The sequence below is a fragment of the Mangifera indica genome, chromosome 16, assembly GCF_011075055.1.
Source record: "Mangifera indica cultivar Alphonso chromosome 16, CATAS_Mindica_2.1, whole genome shotgun sequence".
Classification (NCBI taxonomy): domain Eukaryota; kingdom Viridiplantae; phylum Streptophyta; class Magnoliopsida; order Sapindales; family Anacardiaceae; genus Mangifera; species Mangifera indica.
The window spans coordinates 10,109,853-10,133,503 of NC_058152.1; the positions used below are offsets into that span (position 1 = coordinate 10,109,853).

A 23,651-nucleotide genomic window follows, 5' to 3' on the forward strand; every position below is an offset into this window, starting at 1 on the left:
CCGAAGTGGGGAATGACACACGATGCCATTACTGAAGTTAACACGCCAGACCAAACAAAAATCATACTTTTTCTTCCTTAGGTTTTGTAAGATATTAATAAAAATTTTCTTATAAACAAGTCATTTATCTCTTAAAGAAGATGATAGCAGACGTAATTAAAGAAGGATAAACAGAAACTAAAAGAGGAATTCTTACTTTCTCGGATCCTGTTCATTAAATTATGCATTTGCTCCGCCTAAAAAGGAACAGCTATTATTTCCCATTAATTAAGATCTTAGTGCTCTAACCTCCCTTTATATTACGGCCAAAGGATTATTTGTCACCCAAATTTTAGTTTAATATCAAAAACACATTCGTAATAGTTGAAAAATTCAAATATCATCTCATAAGTTAATTTCTATTAGAATTTTCTATTAAAGGTATGAGTAAAATTATTATTTTACATCTAAACCCTAAAAATTTATCTTATTTCATTTTCTTAATTTAGAAAATTAACAACCCTCCTTCCCTAATTAAACTTTAAAAAACTGCATTTTCCTTCCATCTCTGACGACCAGAATTAGTTCTCACTGTTAGCTAACATTTTCACCATCTTTGTCCAACCAAAGAGCAACATCTCATGATTTTGGAGTTTTAAAGATTTAGATTATATGACAATCTAGGTCTTCAAAATTTTTAATTTAACATTTTATACAAATGCATATATAGATAATATATCATCATCTGATTGAGTGTTATTTTATTCTTAATTAAAAATCATTTAATCACATACTACTATATCATTTATATATCTATTTTTGTACTAAAAAATATAGACACGTAATTTTATTGTTATTACAAATTATGAATAATTTAATTAATAATATTCCGTGATGCCTTTCGTCTCAATACCAAAGTGTGTTTTTTTTCCATTAACTACTTAATTAACATGATGCAAAGTTGAATAAAAAATCCATCAGAAGTAGGCGACGACGACTCTAATATATTTTATTTGCTTACAGTATGTACTTTTTCTCTCTTTTTTGGGTGCTAAAACAATATGTAGTCTCAAACATTAAACAATTAGTAGGTAAGAGTCCAACATATAAATTTAGCATTCTATAGTTCTCCCACGGCACGACACACTAACACAAGACTGTTCACAAAACGGTTGATTTTAATTTAAGGTCTAAAAAGTTAATAATTTTTTTTTATTAACATAAGCAATCTTAATGTGTGTAGATTTGGATCAAGCTAAATTCGAATAATGATCAATATGAGTTTAATTTAATTCAAAATAGTTAACTTCAAATTTAGTTTAACTAGCTCGGTTAACAATGGGTTTGTTAAAGAAAAAGAGAAAAAGTTTCGCTAAAAATGAAATATCATTTGAGAAGATGAATCTATAAACCAATTTTTGACAACTCAATTAAATCAAATTGGCTTAGTTCAATTTCACATTATGATACCCATATAAAAACTTGGATTATTGTTTTATCCCAATTGGGACTCAAGCCCAACACTAATTTTAATGAAAAGGCTAATTTTCAAAAGATTTAGGTAAAAGATCAATAATATTATTGTGTTACACGAAGAATTAAACATATGATGGAATAGAAATTCAAGTCAAAAGAATCTCCTGAATAAATACCAAGACTGGCTACCATGAATCTTCTTCTTAATTCTCACGTTGTTCTCATTTGGAATTAAAACATTAAAATAATTTTCCGAGTGGAGAATTAACCTGAGAAAATTCCAAGGAATTTGACAGTGGAGCACCGAAAATAGCAAAGGAGTATCTACTTTCTTAAAATCCGAACCAATTCTTCGAAAAAAAATGTATAAAAAAATAAAACTATACATACCAACGAATTTTACTAACTTAATTATATAAATTAATATTGTAATTTATAATTATATCATATTTTTTAATTTTAAAATCAACTAATTAAATATTATTATATTAGTTTATTCAAATAAATTTGTATAATTTATTTGTACATTTTATATTTATCTTAATAAAAACATTTTCAACATTTTGCATGTATTGATAGTAAATAAAGATCACTTGATAGCTAGCCAAGCAATTGTGGTCCCTTAAAGCAGCCCATTATCTTCACCACACACGTACCAACAGGAGAAAATTGTTACTGTCAGTGAGCATTCTCTTCATTGCCCATGGCTTTATGAACTTATAAAAACCTTCGCCATTATTCTCCTTCTAATTAACTTTGTAATTTGAGAGTGAGCCAAGTTTTCTTTGAGCAATCACAAAGAAAATTTAATTAAGAATTAATATGGTTAGATTAAACAAGTCTTACTTGGCTGTGCTTCTTGTTCAAGCAATTTATGCAGGCATGTTCTTGCTCTCCAAGGCTGCATTCAATGGCGGCATGAACAATTTTGTGTTCATCTTCTACAGACAAGCTGCTGCTACAGTTTTCTTAATTCCTCTCTCCACGTTCATAGAATGGTAAACGTTAATGAAAACCTCCATGGCTCCATGTAAATTATTATTTAAGTGACTAATTTAGAACTCATTTTGGCGTTCTACCAGGAAAACTGCTCCTCCTCTGCCATTTTCGACCTTTTGCAAGATTTTTATGCTCTCTTTATTCGGGTATGTATATCCATAATTCGATAAACATTCTTTCTTTCTTTTTTTACTTTCCTTTATGTTTTTACAAACCTTGACAGTATGACTTAATACCATCTGTGTTTATGAATTTTCAGGATAACTTTGAGTTTAGACTTGTATGGTATTGCTTTGATTTACACTTCTGCAACTTTGGCTGCTGCTACTACAAATTGCCTTCCTGTCATTACTTTCTTCTTGGCAGTTCTTCTCGGGTAAATAAAATTAAACTAAGCTCTAAAATTTCAAGAGGTGATGGTGAATGAGTCGTACGTTTTAGAGTTATTCCTTCATGGGAAGGAAACCTTGAAAAAGATAGTTGGTGTCTTGTTTGTAAGAGCCAAAAGATTTTTAACTCCATATGATCACACAGACACATACATATTAAACACTCTGAGCTCAAGATTTAATCAGTTGAGTTTTTACTGTGTTACAGGATGGAGACGTTGAAGCTGAGGACAATCCCAGGGGTGGCTAAGCTTGTGGGAATATTAATATGTACCGGCGGTGTAGCCGCTCTGGCGTTTTACAATGGCCCCCAGTTCAAAATTGCCTGCCATCTTCACATTTTTGACCTTCATAATAGCCATGAAGTTGAGGGTCATGCTCAGAACTCTGGAAAAACTTGGATAAAGGGTTGCTTCCTCATGCTCACTTCTAACACCTGTTGGGGGTTGTGGCTTGTTTTGCAGGTAATTAATAAATTAATTTGACACCTCCATACACTTGTATATTAATAGTATACACAAGGGTAAATGGCATATTTCCCCCCAAGGTTTGACCTAAAAACACTTTTTTACCCTCAGTTGAAAACATTTTTCCACTCAAAATTAAACTTTTTTTTTTAAATTAACAATGTAAGAGCAAAAGAATAATTTTACTATAAATTAAATTTGAAAAAATAAAAAAATTATATTTTATCAAATCTAAACATTTTAAACATAATAGTTTAACCCTTTGTTGTATTTTTTTCAATTCTTTACGGATGTACCTATAATTTTTGAAACTATTAGGGACATACTATATATGCCAAAAAGTTTTTAAAAGATCCCTGAACTTTTTTTGAATAACCTCCTAAAAATTAAAAAAAAAAACCACTACTATTTTCAAAAATTATTATTTACTCCTTGATATGTAATTATACAACAAACACACCCCTATCTATGAGAAGAGAGGAATAAAAGGTGATGGTGAAAAGAAAAGAAATAAGATATTTCTTATATAATTTGAATATTTAAAAGGTTATTTTTATTTTTTGCTAATTTAGGATTATATGGTAATTTAGAAAAATAAAATAGTAGAGATTAAATTGTAATTTCATATTCTTAATACTGTTGTTTCATTAACATATTTTAATTTTGGGGGAAAAAGTGTTTTAAGGCCAAACTTTGGGTGGAAAAATGGAATCCACTCTTTTCACAATTGAAATGGTTAGATTGATTTGAATAATTTAATTAATTGATTGAGTATTGTATGAAACATGCAGGCCCGTGTGTTGAAAAGCTACCCTTCAAAGCTTCTCTTTACAACTCTTCAATGCTTTATGAGCTCAGTTCAATCTTTTTGTATTGCCATTGTTTTGGTTAGAGACCCTCATGAGTGGGTTCTTGGTTGGAATCTCAGACTCCTCGCTGTGGCTTATTGCGTAAGTATTTCACTATTCCAAGCATCCATGTATCAGATGATATAGGTAGAAAAACATACCTAATTAACTTGTCTACAAATTTTGACAGGGAATTGTGGTGACTGGGGTTTCATTTTACTTACAAGCATGGGTTGTCGAGAAGAAAGGGCCAGTGTTCTTGGCCATGTCAACCCCCTTGACACTAATTTTCACCATGCTCAGTTCTGTATTTCTCTTATGTGAGATTATTAATCTAGGAAGGTACTAATTTTCATCATGTTACTCTACTATTAATTTAAAATCACTTAATCATATAATAATATGTTATCTATATATTTAATTATATACTTAAAAATGTCTATACATAATTGTATGGTTTCTTTCACTTGTAATTTAGATTATTTGATTGACTTAAACTGATCGATGTTACGTATTGACCCCATAATTAAATGTGTAATTTCATGATCTGATGATCTTGTGTTTGTTTAATTATGCAGAATTTTGGGTGGATTATTGCTAGTTGGGGGACTATATAGTGTGTTATGGGGGAAGAGCAAAGAGCAAAAAGTATTGGAGGAGAGAAGTTGCTTGCCAACTCAAGCTGAGAAATTAAGCTCCTCAGATAATCAACTGAAATTAGCAATTGTTGCTCCACCATCTCCATTATTTGTTTAATTAATCTTGCAGCTGATGTGATAGAAATTTGAACTATTTGCTTTCCGCTTTCACTTCACTGTCTCTGTTTTTTTTTTAGTAATTACTAAAAAAAGTTTGTGTTTTCTATAATATGTAGTAAAAAATGTGTTTAACGTGTTAATAACAAAAATATCTTAATAAAGGTAGACTAAAAATGATTCAAATTCAAATAAAAACTAATTTAAATATGATTAGATATAAAATAACTTGATTAAATTTAAATTAATGAATAATAACACTAGAAAAAGGTATTAAAAAAATAAAATGAATAGAAAAAAATCATGAAATGGATTACTGACAAAACAAATTCCGATGCCAACATCAACAAACCAATCATTTTTCAACTTTAACTTGTAAAAGCCGAACAACAAGCAACCCTAAGTGGGCCTGAGCATAAGTTCATAATATGAGCACTGTTTACTTTGAAAAAGAAAAAAAAAAAAGGTGAAATAGTGAAGTAGATTATGAAATTTGCAAGGTTATTCTGCCCCATTCAGCGATGAGAAATTTTATGATTTCTGTTTCCACGATTATTATTATTATTTAATTTTTTGAATGTAATTCAGTTTGTTGTCTTGGATTCAGTTGAAATAGACAATTGGGCTTTCATTCAAATTTTCTGTAAACATAAGGCGGCCCAAATCAACATAAAAGTATCAACGGTTTTTAGTAATATTATTATTATTATTTTATATATAATTATATATATATATATATATATAATTATATATTATTTTATTTTTAATTCAAAATCACTTAATAATATGATGATATCTATAAATGTATATATATTTGTATAACAAAATAAATATATGTAATTTTATTGTTGATTTAAATTAACTCATTTTCTTTTTTTTTTAAAACCCAATTCTTAAACTAAGGTTCAAACTGGACTTGAAAATAATTAAGTTTTGAATCGAATCCGAGTCAATTACAAATTAAGTTTCCGAATTGATTTAATCTCAACTTATTTTATAAAAACAAACTCAAATTTTAATTTGACCTCAACTGGTTTGATCCAAGATCATACAAATCCAACCATACGGGAACTTATAATATGTAACATAAAATTATATCATGCTGATTACTGTATTTATATAATGATTAATACAGAGCACTGACGAAAATTTTCTTAATAGCCTTCATTGCAATGATATAACATTACTCTTACCTGTTCAGTCTTATCTTAAATGCATAGAATTTCCTATAAAAACATAAAATTAATAATAAATATATATATATATATTATATATATATATATATATATATATATATATATATATATATTTTAAATACATAAATTAATAAATATTTCATATATATTATTATATGATTAGATAATTTTAAATTAAAAATAAAATAACATCTAATCACACGATGTCATATATAAATGTATATTTATTTATGTATTTAAAATAGTTATATATATATTACTCAATTATATATCATAGGGTATATTTTTTTAAATATTATATATATATATAATATATATGTGTGTGTGAGAGAGATGAGAGAGAGAGAGATTAGCACAAAAGCCAAGCAAGCAATTAAAATTAGGATTATGTAAGATTCTAATCGATTTTGTTATTTAAAGTTTGACTAAAATTACGTGTGTAATTGTAAATACAATATTTTTTATTTGCTTTCCATATTTGTTAGAAGAACTTTGATTTGATTCATGGAAACCGAATCCCTGACTTCTATAAAGGTGAATGAAATAACCCCATTGTTATTATTTTTTACCTTTCTTGCTGTAGATCAAATTCCCCTTCTGTGAAGCCATTACCTTAAAGGTGGTTCCTTTATCTTAATTATTCTCTCTTTATTTTAATGCTTTTCCCTCAATTTTTCATGTAAAATTTCCTTTATAATTGTTCTTTTTAGTCTCTGATTCTCATGTGTTTTCAAGCATATCAATAACAAAAACTACTTTAATGAATAGGGTTTTTCAACAACAAGCATATCAATAACAAATATAGTATTTTTTTAGTAATACTATATGTAAAACAAATTACATAAACTTATTTATACCATCTAATGTGACCTAATCACAAACTGTTGACAGTTTATTTCTATACATAGTTTAATTCAAATTCCTGTATTATTGTATAAACAAGTTTAATCTAATGTAATTAGGGTTTGGCTAAATTTTACTCTGCATTATTGTAGATCAAAAGATGGGTCGCGGAAAGTTATCGATGGAACTGATAAAGAAAGAGAAGTCTCGAATGGTGACTTATCAGAAAAGGAAGAAGGGTTTGGAGAAGAAGGTTCAAGAGTTTGCAACTCTGTGCGGAATTCCTACGTGCATGATCATTTACAGGCCCAAGTTGAACAATCGTCCGGCAGAGATGGAGACGTTTCCCAAGAACCGTGAGGATTTTCTCCAAGTTATAGATTTGTTTAGAGAGAAAGCAGCTTTATCCGATCGTGGGATGAAGAGTTTAAACTTGTTTGATTTCTTCGTGAACAGGAGGAGAAAACTTGAACAAAAAATTGAAAAAATTCGGAAGGATAATTTGGAAGGGAAGTTCCCTTGTGCTTGGAGTGATCGTTTAGAGAATTCTTCCGATGATCAACTCAATCATCTTCTCGTTAAATTCGACGCCATTCTTGAAGTTGCAAGAAGAAAAATTGCAATTCTCAAGGAAGAAAAAGATTTAATGGACGGCTGCAACAATGGTCAGCCTTTGCTCCAGGAAAATCATAAAATGGAAGAAGTAGAAATAATGAACAATTCGATGAATTTTATGATGAACAATAGGCAAATTAATCTTCCATTTTATCCTCCTAATCAGGCTCTCCATATGCAACCGTTTGATCTTAATCCTCTGAATAATTCGATGAATTTTATGATGATGAATCAAAATACAAACTACCCACAATTAGTCAAGTCGACGTACTATGATCCCATGGCAGCAATGCTAGAAAATCCAATGCCTGTGAATTTCTTTGGTTCAAGTCTGCAGCCATTTTTGCCTTATGAGCAATTTCCTTTTCTACAGAAATTTTCGTCTCAAATGCAGCATCAGCATGCCTCTCAGTTTAATCCTAATTTCCAATTTGACATGAACCAATTCGGGGCCAATAGCAAGAGAAGAAGGCTGTAGATTTCAAGTTCGAGATTTGAAGTAAATTCTATGAAGTTGATTTTTTATTGTGAGGATTCCAATTAAATATTAGCTGTGGAATTTTCTTTATTTCATTGTTAATGTGATTGACATTCATATGTATATATATTTTAATATTTAAATAAGAAAAAGTCACATATATAAAACGATATTTAAGCTTGAAGCTTTGTTCCAATTTGACATTGTTATAAGGGGATGTTCACCTTATAACGATTTTTATTATTACTACAAGGAATACTAATATAATTTTCCCTTTATCAAATTTGTGTTGATGTATATAATTAATGAGAATCCCTGTAATCACTCTTTATTTAAATGAAATCAATACTGATATATTTTTTCTATAATATTTTCCTTTTTCTATTATGAATAATTCCTTCTCAAATTGGGTCAACCAAAGTCTAGTTTTAAAAAAGGCCAAAGGACTTATTCCCACCAAAAGTATATTGTTTTCCTAAGTTTTCCTTTATTAACTTTGAAAATCTCATTTACCCATTCATGAGCAGTTAAATCTATTAGTTTTAAAGGAAAAATCGTCATTTTATATTTAATATAAAAATAAACTTAAATTTGATTTTATTTTCTCTCCTAAACCCTAAAAACTAACAATTTTCTCTTATCCAAGTTTTCAAAAATAGCATTTTCCCCCTGGGGTTTCCAATTTTTTAGATTCAATTTTTCAACGACAAAGAGAGTTCTCTGACGATCTTTAGGCAATGTCTCTTCCTCTTCGACGAGTCCTCTTTTCAATGTTATGTGGTATCGTCGTTGACAAAGACGAAGACTCTTTGTCGACGAAGACTCTTTGTCAACGAAGAGTCTTCGTCGTTGATGAAAACCTTATCTTCGTCTCTGAAAGAAGATGATTCGTTTTCATCGACGATGATGTCGCACAACATTGGAAGGAAGACAACTGAAAGAAGGACATGTCAAACTGGAAGAAACATTGTTTGGAGATCGTTGGAGAACTTTCTTCATCATTGAAAAATTAAATATGAAAAATTAGAAAACCTAAGGGGGAAAATGTTGTTTTTGAAAACTTGGGTTAGGGAAAAATTGTTAGTTTTTAGGGTTTAGAAGGGAAAATGATATAATTAACGAACTCAATTAATTTTAACTACCTATGGGTAGGTAAATAAGATTTTCAAAGTTAACAGGGAAAAATTTGACAAAACGGCGTACTTTGGGGGGGAATAAGTTCTTAAAAAAATTGCATGAAATAGTGTTACATGTTTGGGTTCTTTTCTATTCTTTTTCTTTTTTATAATATACTTTTACATAACCTACTCTCAACGAATTATACATCCAATATTAGGACTATCAATTGAGCCAGTCAATTTCAAGATACAATACCTAAAAAATTCAGTTTTGGGTATGACAAAATTTAGGCTCCAAGTGTGCCTGGACAAAAAAAAAAATTGTCCATTAATCGCTCGACTGTATAGTCATGCACATTCCATGCATGGTTGTACATTGTGACCAATTACAAATTTGCCCTTTAAGCTCATGTATGGGCATGCAATCTACCATGCACGACCGTATATTACATCAAATATAAAAATGGATTAATCACTTAAAGAAATATGACTATAATGTCCTTAGGACATACTTGTGGATGTAACAAGGAAAGTTTGCATTCCCTAGGATGATGAGTTGAGAGATTGAATTTTTTTTTTAAAGGATCATAATACATTTTGCACAACCCAATCTGGGAGTGTAAAGATGTATCAGGATCTAAAGAAAATGTTCTAGTGGTCAAGTATGAAGAATAACATAGGTGAATTTGAGGCTAATTGTAACCTACGAACAAGTTAAGACTGAGCATATGAGACAATTAGAGACATTATACCCTCTTAGTATTTTTGAGTGGAGATGAGAACATATATCAATGGATCTCATAATCAATCTACCAAGAGTTCAAATGGGTTATGATGTGTTATGAGTGTTATTGATTGGTTGACCAAATCAGTGCATATCTTACCTATTATGGATAACATGATCATGAAGCAACTGGGTAAGCTATATGTTAGAGAAATAGTGAGATTGCATGGTGTACCAAAAAAATTTTATATTAAGACACTTGATTTGTGTCAGCCTTTTGGAAAGGTATTCAAAAGCTTTTAGGCATGAGTTTAGCATTTAATACAACGTATCATCCCTAAGCAAATGGTCAAACTAAGAGAACCAACTAGGTGATCGAGGATATGCTGAGAGTTTATTATTTGGATCATGGGGCCAGTTAAGCAGATATGTCATTGATAGAATATGCCTATAATAGTAGTTATCAAACGAAGGTTAAAGTGATGCATATTACCATTGTATTGGGATAAAGTAAGGTGAGAGATAAAAAGTGACACAAAAATGAATGATGATTGAAGATTGATCTAGAAGAGGATGAGATAAGCCTATGACCAATAGAAGAGTTATGCTGACTAGAGGAAATGAGACTTGGAGTTTAGTGTGGACGATAAGGTTTTTGTAAAGATAGCTCCTACTGATATGTGATGAGATTTGGACAAAAAGGGAAGCTAACTTTGAGGTATATTAGACCTTTCAAAGTGTTAGAAAGGAATGGTAATGTGGCTTATCAACTTGCTCTACCAACAAACACATATCACGTTCATAATGTGTTCCATGCTTTCTGTTGTATAAGCAAGTTGGTGATCTTTCACATGTTTTAAGAATTAATAAGGTGAAGATATATATAGGATAGTTTGGTCTTTAAGGAATGACCAGTGCAAATATTGGATAGAAATGTGAAAGAGATCTAGAACAAGATATTCCACTAGTTAAAGTCCATCGGAGGAATTACAAGGTTGATGAAACTCCTTGGGAAGTAGAGTAAGACAAGAGAGAGAAAGAGAGAGAAAGAGGTTCCTAGAGCAATTCGAGTGAATTTTAGGTTGAATGTCAAATAAAGAAAAGGAATTATAACACCTATAAGGGTATTATGATCATTTTTTATTAATTTAAATTGATTTAATATATTTTTATAAGAAAAAAAGGTTGATGAATGGTCATTCATTTTGAATGAATGCCCTTTCATAGCATGATAATCATTCAAGGTTGATGAATGATCACTCATAGGTTAGAAAGTAATTATAATATAATCTATTTCAGTAGAAGAAATACTTGATTCAAAGTGAAAGTTATCAAAAAAATACGGTTTTTTATAAAGAGAAAATTTGCATTTCTTTGTCAATTTCAATTCATATCAGGTAAATAGGCATTTGAGGATTGAAATCATGTAATTTGAAGGATCATTCAAAGGATTTAAAGATTAAAGATTGAAGGAAATCCTCATATGGTTTGAGTGTTTATGGATTTGCAACCCAATCTAACCGAAAATGTAAAGTGAAACAAAGAGCTTGTTATGAAAAAAGAATTATCATGATTTCATAAGTAGTTAAGGATAAGACTTAGTGTATTTTGTCATCATAAGAAGGGTTAAGAGATGTGCCCTAGATGATTATAGTTGTATGAAAGAATATGCAAGTTATTATGTTAAAGAACCATAAGATAAATGAAAATTAAATTATGTACAAGATTAAAGGAACCTTAAGAATCACATACTAATTGAGTGTTTAAGACTTATTCGTTTATTAGGTTTAATTTGCCAGTAGGACATGATTATGCAAGGTTGAGAAGGAATGAGGATTAGTAAAAGAGGATTGTATAAGAAGGGGTTTAACTTTATGTTATTACACACATTTACTATTTTATTAGTGAACATGTTATGAGTTTTTAATATAATGACACTTTTTGTACACATATTTACAAAGTTTATTAAATAATCACTTAAAGTTTTTTATATGAGTTTTTTTTTTGGTAAGATTTTTATGAGTTATTCCAATTTAAATTTATCTTGTAATACATAGTTTGTAAAATATATGAAAGTATATGAAATTTATCTTGTAATAATTTAAGAAATAATTCCAGTTTGAGTTTTTGTTACCAAAAAGGAAATTTAAGAAATAATCGATTGTGTTAACAAAATTTTAGACATCCATTGTTATAAAAAAGATTAATATTATACGTAACCATTTTAAGCAGACAAATAGACATATGTTTATGTATGTTTTTATGTGATTTGATGTTATTATATTCTTAATTCAAAATCATATATTTATGTGATGACATATATCAAATGCATACCTATTTATGTATACAAAATGAATACGTATAATTTTATTTTAAAAAAATATATACAAATAACATTGAAATAAGACCTTTCCTCACATTAATATTTTCTTCTAAAAGAATTTATGTTATTTTATGGAAAATCTAAAATATACCACATTATTCATATAAACATCCAATGAATTTATGCCATATTTTTTTCTTATTTATATATTTAAGTTATCAAATCTTTTAAAACTTAATTATAAAGTGATGTAAAACTAACTTTTTATCATGATTTATTTTATTTTAATTTTTTTTTTATGATATTAGTAATTTCTATTTAACAAGTTCATATATAGAATAAACAAATCTTTACAAAATTAAAGGGAAAGATTTAAAAAAAAAAAACCCAATATAATAAGTATGAGAGGAGAACAAATCACCCTTTTTAAATCTTTATTATCAATCATATTAAGACATTATAAGAATTAACAAGGGTAGGTACAGTGACAATAAAGGTGCAAAGCAGTACACCTCCCCGAAGCATTGGGTCCATGTTCTGTTACGCAAGCTACAAAACAAGTGTCATTCTCACAACCACCATGTGTAGGTACTAACATCTCACCACACGTTTTAGCATCCACCATTTGTAGATCATTACCTAGAAGATTTACAAAATGAATAGTTAAAATTCTTTAATCAAAAGGAATATGACATTACTCTAAACAAAATTAATTGAGATTTAAAATTAATAAATCTACCTGTAGTGGTAAGGAGAACAAGAAAAAATATGAGAGAGATTGAGAAGCTTTTCATCTTTGCTCTTGTATAGAAGATTATGTTAAGTCAATGTGTATATATGGGAGAGATCTGGAAATGACTGAGGGTTTTGGTTGATACTTGTTTGTGGCCACTGATGATATATATGGTACTACATTAACGTTTTCTCCAGACATTAATGTTTTTTTCCAAATAAAGAGTAATTTGAATTTAATTTACCATTTATATATGTATACATGAAGTGTCTAGGCCACAGGGAAGGTATCCAAACTTTAATAAGGGCATATCTGTCACACTTTAAGTTTTAAAAATTCATTTTCCCACCCATCTATCAATTTTGTTATTGTAAAGTTTTTGGTTTTACCGTAAAATACTAATTTAATCTTTGGTAAAATTAAAAAGCTAGCATTAATATTTAATACAAATTTTAATTAGCACATGTCTGGTAAGTGTTATCGTCGATACCCAAATTAAAATTCTAATTTTCTATAATGAAAATGTAGTAAAAGAAAGTAGGGATCATTCCCTCAAAGAGTTTTAATTAGTACATCGTCACAAATTAATCAAAACAAGGAGATAAGAGGGGGTTTTAAATTGAATGCAAATTATAATTAAAAACAATTAGAAAAATTCAGAAAAATAATCAATTAGACAAACTTTGGTCTACGGTCACATCCACCATTGAACTACCATTGATCATCGATACTAAAAATATCAAATTAATTATTTAAATATTCATGCAGTATTAATTACATGTTCTTCCTTATGATTAGTTAACCAAAAACATGTATTTTAATTAACTCTTATTAATTAATAATTCGAATACGATCTTGAATTTAATTAAATAATAGCATTACAAATTAGAAAGATCAACAAAGCAAGACAACATGAGTGTATGATATTGCATTTAATCTAGTTGATTATTTTCCTATGATTTACAGTTCCTAACGCAGCAAACGATAAATCTCAGTTGCCACTTCGATTAGATGGATTGAACAATTACGAATTCAGCAATTAAACTAGCAGTAAATTATATTAATTGATAAACTAATCGCGTGCCTTAGAACCGACCAACACAATCATGAAAAATAATTCAAAAAAATAATTAATACTTGAATAATTAAAAGATGCATTAAAGAACAAAACTTGATTTCACAATCATTATAGTTCCATGGTTTCAAATCCCTTCAACCAAAAGAAAATATTCAGTCACTGTAAACCATATTTAGCTCTTCAATCCTCCAATTACAATGATGAATAATTCTAGCAAAATAAAAATAAATATAAATATATTTTCTCCCTACTAAAATATAGAAATAAAAGGTAATATTAATCTCCTAATCCAGCCAAGCAAAGGTGATACATATCTTCCTAAAAAGAAAGGAAAAGATATATATTTTAATGTATATCTTTCCTCTAAAAATATTCTTCCTTATTTATCTCAATTAATCCCCTTTTCCAGCTAATAATTATCTCTTTTTAGGAAGCAAATCTTGACATTTTGTGGACTTTTTCAGCTTTGGATGTCCAAATTTAATTTTTGAATTCTGCTTTCGTCATTTCACGTGCCCACGCCTAGTCAGCATCACAGGTTTTGTTAACTAGTAAGCTTGCTCTAATTTTAGTCTGATTGGCCCAAATTCAGCTTCGAAAATATTCAAACTTCCTAAGTGCAAAAAGATAGATAATTCCATTAACTTGAATTTAATTATCACGTAACATATGGGAATTAGAAATCAAAATATAACAATTAACGACGTTATCAATGTCCTTATTTATTTTTACTAAAATTACAATAAAAAAAAAAAAACATAAACTAATCTTAAATACCAGTTATAAGTATATATATTTATTCAGTTTTTATGAAAAACCCCAAACGACTAATTATTTTATAGAACGACAAATATGATTATTTAAAAATTTGAATCAAATTAAATCTTTTAAATAAATTTTCAATTAAACACAATCACACAACTAATTTCAACAGTGCACTCAAGCAATTAATCATAAACAATACTTAACAACTTATTAAAAACACACAACATAAATGTAAAGTTTAATGTAAAGAGAGATGGATAGAAAGACTCAAGAATTTATAGTGATTTGAAGTTTTCTCTTCCAAACTTCTTACATCCATTTCTTCAAAACCCGTTTGAAGTTTCATTAGTAAAAATAGTATCTCTTTATAATAGTTCTTTGGGATTTAATCCATGTCCACGTGTTGATTTGGGATTGTGCTTAATACAATTATTTCTCAAGGATTTTGCTCAAGAGTTTTTGAATACATACTATGTGTTTGTAAATGCCTCTACTAAGGTCGATACAAAGAGTAAGCATGATTTTCCTTTCAATAATATGATTTATAAGCTTAAAGAGATAGTTTTAGAGAAGAACAAAGTATTAGATTTTACATGTATGATCTCTAACTTATTTCAACTCAAATGATCTTCATTTGATTGTCTTGGAGGGTTAAAATGGCTCGTATGACCGTTGGATGGGATAATAGATCCATTCAACTTTGAAAGAGATGTTTTCTTCATGAATATGCACAATACACAAGTGTGTTCCAAGGATAAACAAGCATGTATCATTTAAATTTCTTTTTTTATGTGTTGCACATCTGTGTGGATAGGCCACATGCTCGTGTATATGATGGCAAGGGTAAAATGGTATTTTCTTGTGTGCATAAAATTAGGCTAAGCTTGGAGGACATGCACACCTCTGTATAGTGGTGTACATGCCCATGTATGGTCAACGTATTTGAATTTTCGATAAGGAGCAATTTCATAGTGATTTCGAATAGTACCATTATTGAGTAATGATATACATGTCCATGTATGGTAGGGTACACAATCATGTATCGTAAATTGCAATAAAAATAAAAAGAACTCCAATGCATTTGGCCAACATTATTCACCATGTTCTTCTAATAAATCAAAGAGAACTTGAGAGGATTTGAGAGCTTTAAAGGCTAGAGATCATGAGGATTATTAGAGATTGTTCTTTGTTATAAGAAGAGTTGCTTGAGACTATTAAGTTAAGGTAAGTAGCATGGCTTTCCATTATGCTTTTGTCTAAATTCGATCATGAAGGTTTCTGGAAGGATATTTGATGGATTATGTACATCTTGTTAAGTATGCTATGGATAGCGAATCGATTAAATTGCTATGTTGATTCTAGTTTGATTATTGACATGAATGAGAATTCAAAGAGTTTGTGTGTATTATGCTTAGATTAGGCTTTGTGATGAGTTAAACTACAAAGTAATATGATGTTAATTGGTCTTAGTGTGTAAATATTTTGTATGAATGCCTAAATACTTATTGGTTTCAATGTTTGGCAAACATGAGCATTAGTTGTGTAATATGTGGACTTTGTGCAAGAGTTTCTATATAGAGTGAATGAACTATTGTTTAGGCTTGATGTGGTAGTGTTTGGGAATGACTTTGATGCCTGAACTTGAGTTAGGCAATCGAAAAACATAGGGAATTACTGATCAGAGTTTTACAAATTAACGCTACATGCAAATGTGTTACTTAACACACAGTCATGTATATTTAGGAAAAAGAATCCTTGTGTTAGGTCAGGTCGCGAGTGTGTTAGGAATGGATGCATGTCCATGTAATATGAGACACACAACCATGTATGTCACCCTGGATTGCAAGCCCATGTTAGCTAATTATGCATTATCAACTTGTTTTGAGGTATATTAGACCTTTCAAAGTGTTAGAGAGGAATGGTAATGTGGCTTATCAACTTGCTCTACCAACAAGCACATATCACGTTCATAATGTGTTTCATGCTTTCTGTTGTATAAGCAAGTTGGTGATCCTTCACATGTTTTGAGAATTAATAAGGTGAAGATATATATAGGATAGTTTGATCTTTTGAGGAATGACCAATGCAAATATTGGATAGAAATGTGAAAGAGATCTAGAACAAGATTTTCCACTAGTTAATTAGAGGAATTACAAGGTTGATGAAACTCCTTGGGAAGTAGAGTAGGACAAGAGAGAGAGAGGTTCCTGGAGCAATTCAAGTGAATTTTATGATAAATGTCAAATAAAGAAAAGGAATTATAACACCTATAAGGGTATTATGGTTATTTTAATTAATTTAAATTGATTTAATATATTTTATGAGAAAAAAAGGTTGATGAACGGTCATTCATTTTGAATGAACACCTTTTCATAGCATGATAATCATTCGAGGTTGATGAATGATCACTCATAGGTTAGAAAGTAATTATAATAACATATGTTTCAATAGAAGAAATACTTGATTCAAAGTGAAAGTTATCAAAAAATTACGGTTTTGGAAGAAAAGGAAACACAATTTAAGTGAGATAATTGTATGGAACACCAGTTTTCAAGTGATGAATGTCCATTCCTAATGGTTAATTCCAAAGATCTATATAAAATAACTCAATTTTATAAAGAGAAAATTTTCATTTCTTTGTCAATTTCAATTCATATCGGGTAAATAGGCATTTGTGGATTGAAATCATGTAATTTGAAGGATCATTCAAAGGATTTAAAGATTAAAGATTGAAAGAAATCCTCATATGGTTTGAGTGTTTATGGATTTGCAACCCAATTTGACCGAAAACGTAAAGTGAAACAAAGAGCTTGTTATGAAAAAAGAATTATCATGATTTCATAAGTAGTTAAGAATAAGGCTTAGCGTATTTTGTAATCAGAAGAAGGGTTAAGTGATCTGCCCTAGATGATTATAGTTGTATGAAAGAATATGCAAGTTAGTATGTTAAAGAACCATAAGATAAATGAAAATTAAATTATGTACAAGATTTAAGGAACCTTAAGAATCACATACTAATTGAGTGTTTAAGACTTATTTGTTTATTAGGTTTAATTTGCCAGTAAGAGACGATTACGCAAGGTTGAGAAGGAATGAGGATTAATGAAAGAGGATTGTATAAGAAGGGGTTTAACTTTATGTTATTACACACATTTACTATTTTATTAGTGAACATGTTATGAGTTTTTAATATAATGACACTTTTTGTACACATATTTACAAAGTTTATTAAATAATCATTTAAAGTTTTTTATATGAGGTTTTTTTTTTTGGTAAGATTTTTATATGAGTTATTCCAATTTAAATTTGTCTTGTAATACATAGTTTGTAAAGTATGTGAAAGTTTGTTTTTGGTCTTTATTAGTGGTAAATTGGTAATCATCCCGTAATAAATATAGGAGAATTTTTAATAACAGAAATTTGGGCATCTAGGAATGACATTTTTAAAATTTGTGGTCAAGCCACATATACATAACAAACAATTTATGACTACAATAATTTAATAAATAATTCCAGTTCGAGTTTTTGTTACCAAAAAAGAAATTTAAGAAATAATCGATTGTGTTTACAAAATTTTAGATATCCATTGTTATAAAAAAGATTAATACTATACGTAACCATTCTAAGTATACAAATAGACATTTGTTTATGTGTGTTTTTATATAATTTGATGTTATTATATTTTTAATTCAAAATCACATAGTTATATGATGACATATATCAAGTGCATGCCTATTTATGTATGATAAGTGGGTATATATAATTTTATTGTATTAAAAAAATATACAAATGACATTGAAATAAGACCTTTCCTCACATTAATATTTTCTTCTAAAAGAATTTATGTTATTTTATGAAAAATCTAAAATATACCACATTATTCATATAAACATCCAATGAATTTATGCCATAGTTTTTTCTTATTTATATATTTAAGTTATCAAATCTTTTAAAACATAATTATAAAGTGATGTAAAACTAACTTTTTTATCATGATTTATTTTATTTTAATTTTTTTATGATATTACTAATTTCTATTTATCAGGTTCATATAGAGAATAAACAAATCTTTATAAAATTAAAGGGAAAGATTAAAAAAAAAAGCCCAATATAATAAGTATGAGAGGAGAACAAATCACCCTTTTTAAATCTTTATTATCAATCATATTAAGACATTATAAGAATTAACAAGGGTAGGTACAGTGACAATAAAGGTGCAAAGCAGTACAACTCCCCGAAGCATTGGGTCCATATTTCGCCACGCAAAATGCAACACAAGTGTCATTCTCACAACCACCATGTGTAGGTGAGAACATCTCACCACACGTTTTAGCATTCACCATTTGTAGATCATTACCTAGAAGATTTACAAAATGAATAGTTAAAATTCTTTAATCAAAAGGAATATGACATTACTCTAAACAAAATTAATTGAGATTTAAAATTAATAAATTTACCTGTAGCGGTAAGGAGAACAAGAAAAAATATGAGAGAGATTGAGAAGCTTTTCATCTTTGCTCTTGTATAGAAGATAATGCTAATTCAATGTGTATATATGGGAGAGATCTAGATATGAGTGAGGGTTTTGGTTGATACTTGTTTGTGGCACTGATGATATATATGGTACTATATTAACGTTTTCTCCAGACATTAATGTTTTTTTCCAAATAAAGAGTAATTTGAATTTAATTTACCATTTATATATGTATACATGAAGTGTCTGGGGCCCAGGGAAGGTACCCAAACTTTAATGAGGGCATATCTATCACACTTTAAATTTTAAAAATTCATTTTCCCACCCATCTATCAATTTTGTTATTGTAAATTTTTTGGTTTCACCGTAAAATACTAATTTAATCTTTGGTAAAATTAAAAAGCTAGCATTAATATTTAATACAAATTTTAATTAGCACATGTCCTTATTTATTTTTACTAAAATTACAATAAAAAAACATAAACTAATTTTAAATACCAGTTATAAATAAATAAATAAATAAATAAATATATATATATATATATATATATTTAGTTTTTTTGAAAAACCCCCAAATTACTAATAATTTTATAGAACGGCAAATATGATTATTTAAAAATTTGAATCAAATTAAATCTTTTAAACAAATTTTCAATTAAACGCAATCACACAACTAATTTCAACAATGCACTCAAGCAATTAATCATTACAATACTTAACAACATATCAAAAACACAGAACATAAATGTAAAGTATAATGTAAAGAGAGAGGGATAGAAAGGCTCAAGAATTTATAGTGATTTGAAGTTTTCTCTTTCAAACTTCTTACATCCATTTCTTCAAAACCCGCTTGAAGTTTCATTAGAAAAGATAGTGCCTCTTTGTAATAGTTCTTCAGGATTTCATCCACGTCCACGTATTGATTTGGGATTGTGCTTAATACAATTGTTTCTCAAGGATTTCACCCAAGAGTTTTTGAATACATACTATGTGTTTGTAAACGCCTCTACTAAGGCTGATACAAAGAGTAAGCATGATTTTACTCTCAATAATATGAGTTATGAGCTTAAAGAGATAGTTTTAGAGAAGAACAGAGTATTAGATTTTACATGTATGATCTCTAACTTATTTCAACTCAAATGATCTTTATTTGATTGTCTTGGAGGGTTAGAATGGCTTATATGACCGTTGGATGGCATAATGTGATGAAATGCACCATGGCTTCGAATGTATGTACAAGGGCAAAAATGTAAATTTACATGAACATTCATACATTTGAAATTTGAATACATACCCAAGTTAAAAATGGTGAGAGAAATCCAATGGTACAATTGAAATTCAAAAAGGATGACCAAAAGAGGTATTTTAAGACAAAAACCGAATTTTGGATGATAAAATTAGGGGTTTTAGATTTAAGACTTAATTTCAAAAATTGGTAGTTAGGAAATATTAGAATGATACTAGAAGGGATAAATGTGTGTTTAATTTTATATAAAATAACAAAAATTTGGATGAATTAGAGCAAAAATCAAATTTTTAGGTTTAAAGTCTTTAGAGATTTTGCTGAAATTTTAGGTGAACTATGATGTTTTTGAAAGAGAATTTTGGTTAGAAAGTGTAGAAAATATGTTAGGAACCAATTTGATAAAAAAAAGGTTAAAGAAACATGATGTAAAAAGTGGAGAAACATTTGCCCTTATACATTGCAGAATTTGGAGAAAACGGTCGATTGAATTTTTCAATTCCTCAGCCGAATTCTGCAAAATTTTGGTGTATATTTTATGCACTTTGTTGTCCCATATTGAGTATAAACAAGCCAAAATGATCCAACTATACAATTTTGACTCAATAACATAAAGTACAATAAAATTTGATGCTAAATATCAGGAAAATTAAATCAAACACATTAAAAATCAATACAAGAATAATTGGTACAAGAAAACTATCAAGGATGGTCAAACATGAAATGATGCATAAAGCATATATTAACATTTTCAATTAATCCAAAACACCATAACCACAATGATATGTAAGTGCAAATGCTAATATGGTGATTCCATGATCCCAAGTTCACCTCTAATTTTGCAAAAACGTTCTTCCCCAAGAGGTTTTGTAAAAATATCCGCAAGTTGATTTTCGATGGAAACAAAATCAAGACAAATATCACCCTTTTGAACATGATCTCGAATAAAATGATATGTAATTTCTATATGTTTGGTTCGAGAGTGTTGAATGGGATTTTTGGATAAGCTAATAGCACTTGTGTTGTCACACAAGATTGGAGTTTTAGATAGGCTAACTCCATAATCCCTAAGAGTTTATTACATCCACAAGGCTTGAGCACAACAACTACCGATGGCAATATATTCTGCTTTTGCGGTTGATAAAGCTACGGAGTTTTGTTTCCTTGAAAACCATGAAACTAATGCATGACCTAGAAAATGACAAGTACCACTAGTACTTTTTCTATCGACTTAGCTTCGGGCAAAATCGACATCCGAATAGCTCACTAGGTCAAAAGATGTTTCTCTAGGATACCACAACCCTAAAAATCTAGTACCATGTAAATATTTGAAGATTCTTTTAAGGGCGTTTAAATGAGATTCCTTGGGCATGATTAGAATCGAGCACACAAGCACACACTAAACATAATATCGGGTCTACTAGCGGTTAAATATAAAAGAGAGTCAATCATACCTATATACATTTTAACATCAACATTTGGCCCACTCTCATCTTTGATGAGCTTGACAATTGAATTCATTGGTGTGCTTGAAGCTTTTAGTCTTTCCATGCCAAACTTCTTTAATAACTCCTTGATGTATGAAGATTGGTTGATGAAGATACCCTCTTTGTTTTGCTTGATATTAAGTCTAAGAAAATACTTGAATTCTCCCATCATGCTCATTTCAAATTCTTTGCTCATGAGGTTAGAAAATTCTTCACACAAAGAAACATTAGTAGATCCAAAGATGATATCATCAACATAAATTTGAACAAAAAATATATCATTTTCTTTTCTCTTAATAAACAATGTAGTAACTACTTTTCCAATGCAAAAGTCTTTTTCAAGCAAGAATTTACTTAAATGTTCATACCATGCTCGAGGTGCTTGTTTTAAACCATAAATAGCTTTTTGAAGTTTAAAAACATGGTTTGGGAAATCATGACTTTCAAACTCGAGAGGTTGTTCAACATAAACTTCCTCCATGATAAATCCATTTAAGAAAGCACTTTTAACATCCATTTGATGTAAAATGAATTTTTTAGAACATGCAAATACCAAAAACATCCTAATGGATTCTAGTCTAGCTATCGATGCAAAAGTTTCTTCAAAATATATTCCTTCTTCTTGATTGTAGCCTTGAGCCACTAATCTAGCTTTATTTCTAACAATCACTCCAGATTCATCGTTTTTGTTTCTAAAAACCTATTTTATGCCAATAACGGATTGATGATCCGGATGAGGGACTAATTCCCAAACATTGTTTCTTTCGAATTGATTTAATTCCTCTTGCATGGTTAAAATTCAAAATTCATTATTTAATGCATCATAAATTGTTTTTGGTTCAAATCGTGAAAGAAATGCTAAATTATTACAAAGATTAAAGGATGATCTAGTTTTAAAACCTTGATTTTCTTCACCAATAATTAATTCTTTAGGATGAGCATTTGCATACCTCCAAGCCTTAGGAAGATCTTTATCTTTATCTTCTTCATGTTTTAGCTCTTAGTTTGCTTCATCCTTATCATCATTTGGTGAATCATGAATTTTCGTTTGGTCTCCATTTTTAACTTGATCATCATTAATATCAACTTGCACACTAGTTGAAGGATTAGATTCATCAAAAAAACATGCATGGATTCCTTAACTACTAGTGTCCTTTTGTTAAATACTCTATATGCTTTGCTAGATGATGAATATCCAAGAAAAATGCCAATGTCCGACTTTGAATCAAATTTTCCTAAGTTTTCTTTTGTGTTCAAAATAAAATATTTGCATCAAAAAACTTTAAAATAACCAATATTTGGTTTTTTGTTTTTCAAAAGTTCATATAGAGTTTTATCTAAAGATGGTCTTATTAAAACATGATTTAGAACAGTGTTTACGGCTTCTGTCCAAAAATATTGAGGTAAAGTTTTTTCATTTAACATGATTCTAGTGATCTTTTGAATTGTTATATTTTTCCTTTCAATAACACCATTTTGTTGGGGAGTTCTAGGACAAGAGAATTGATGTTTAATACCATGCTCATCACAAAACATTTCAAATAAATGATTTTCAAATTCTCCCCCATGATCACTTCTAATGCAAGAAATTTGCATTTCTTTTTCTTTTTGTATTTTCTTGACAAATTTTGAAAATGTATGCAGGGCTTCATCTTTTGATG

General features: G+C 29.1%; 2 protein-coding genes and 2 long non-coding RNA genes across 4 annotated transcripts; 2 read left to right on the forward strand and 2 right to left on the reverse strand.

Moving 5' to 3' along the window:
- The first annotated feature begins 2,184 nt into the window (after positions 1-2,184).
- Positions 2,185-4,967, forward strand: LOC123198805 (WAT1-related protein At5g64700-like). Its single transcript, XM_044613587.1, has 7 exons — positions 2,185-2,453; positions 2,538-2,600; positions 2,714-2,830; positions 3,052-3,307; positions 4,102-4,260; positions 4,349-4,500; positions 4,737-4,967. Exons 1-7 carry the CDS (start codon positions 2,278-2,280, stop codon positions 4,912-4,914), a joined length of 1,101 nt encoding a protein of 366 aa, XP_044469522.1. The 5' UTR covers positions 2,185-2,277; the 3' UTR covers positions 4,915-4,967.
- Positions 4,968-7,112: 2,145 nt separating this feature from the next.
- Positions 7,113-8,045, forward strand: LOC123198930 (floral homeotic protein GLOBOSA-like). The gene has a single exon (XM_044613736.1). It carries the CDS (start codon positions 7,113-7,115, stop codon positions 8,043-8,045), a length of 933 nt encoding a protein of 310 aa, XP_044469671.1.
- Positions 8,046-12,603: 4,558 nt separating this feature from the next.
- LOC123198533 lies at positions 12,604-13,073 on the reverse strand. The gene is made up of 2 exons (XR_006498054.1): positions 12,950-13,073; positions 12,604-12,849 (listed from the first exon to the last, which is right to left on the reverse strand). It is a non-coding gene; the product is annotated as an uncharacterized LOC123198533 (long non-coding RNA).
- A 5,824-nt stretch (positions 13,074-18,897) lies between these two features.
- On the reverse strand, positions 18,898-19,374 carry LOC123198519. Its single transcript, XR_006498046.1, has 2 exons — positions 19,244-19,374; positions 18,898-19,143 (listed from the first exon to the last, which is right to left on the reverse strand). It is a non-coding gene; the product is annotated as an uncharacterized LOC123198519 (long non-coding RNA).
- Positions 19,375-23,651: the final 4,277 nt, after the last annotated feature.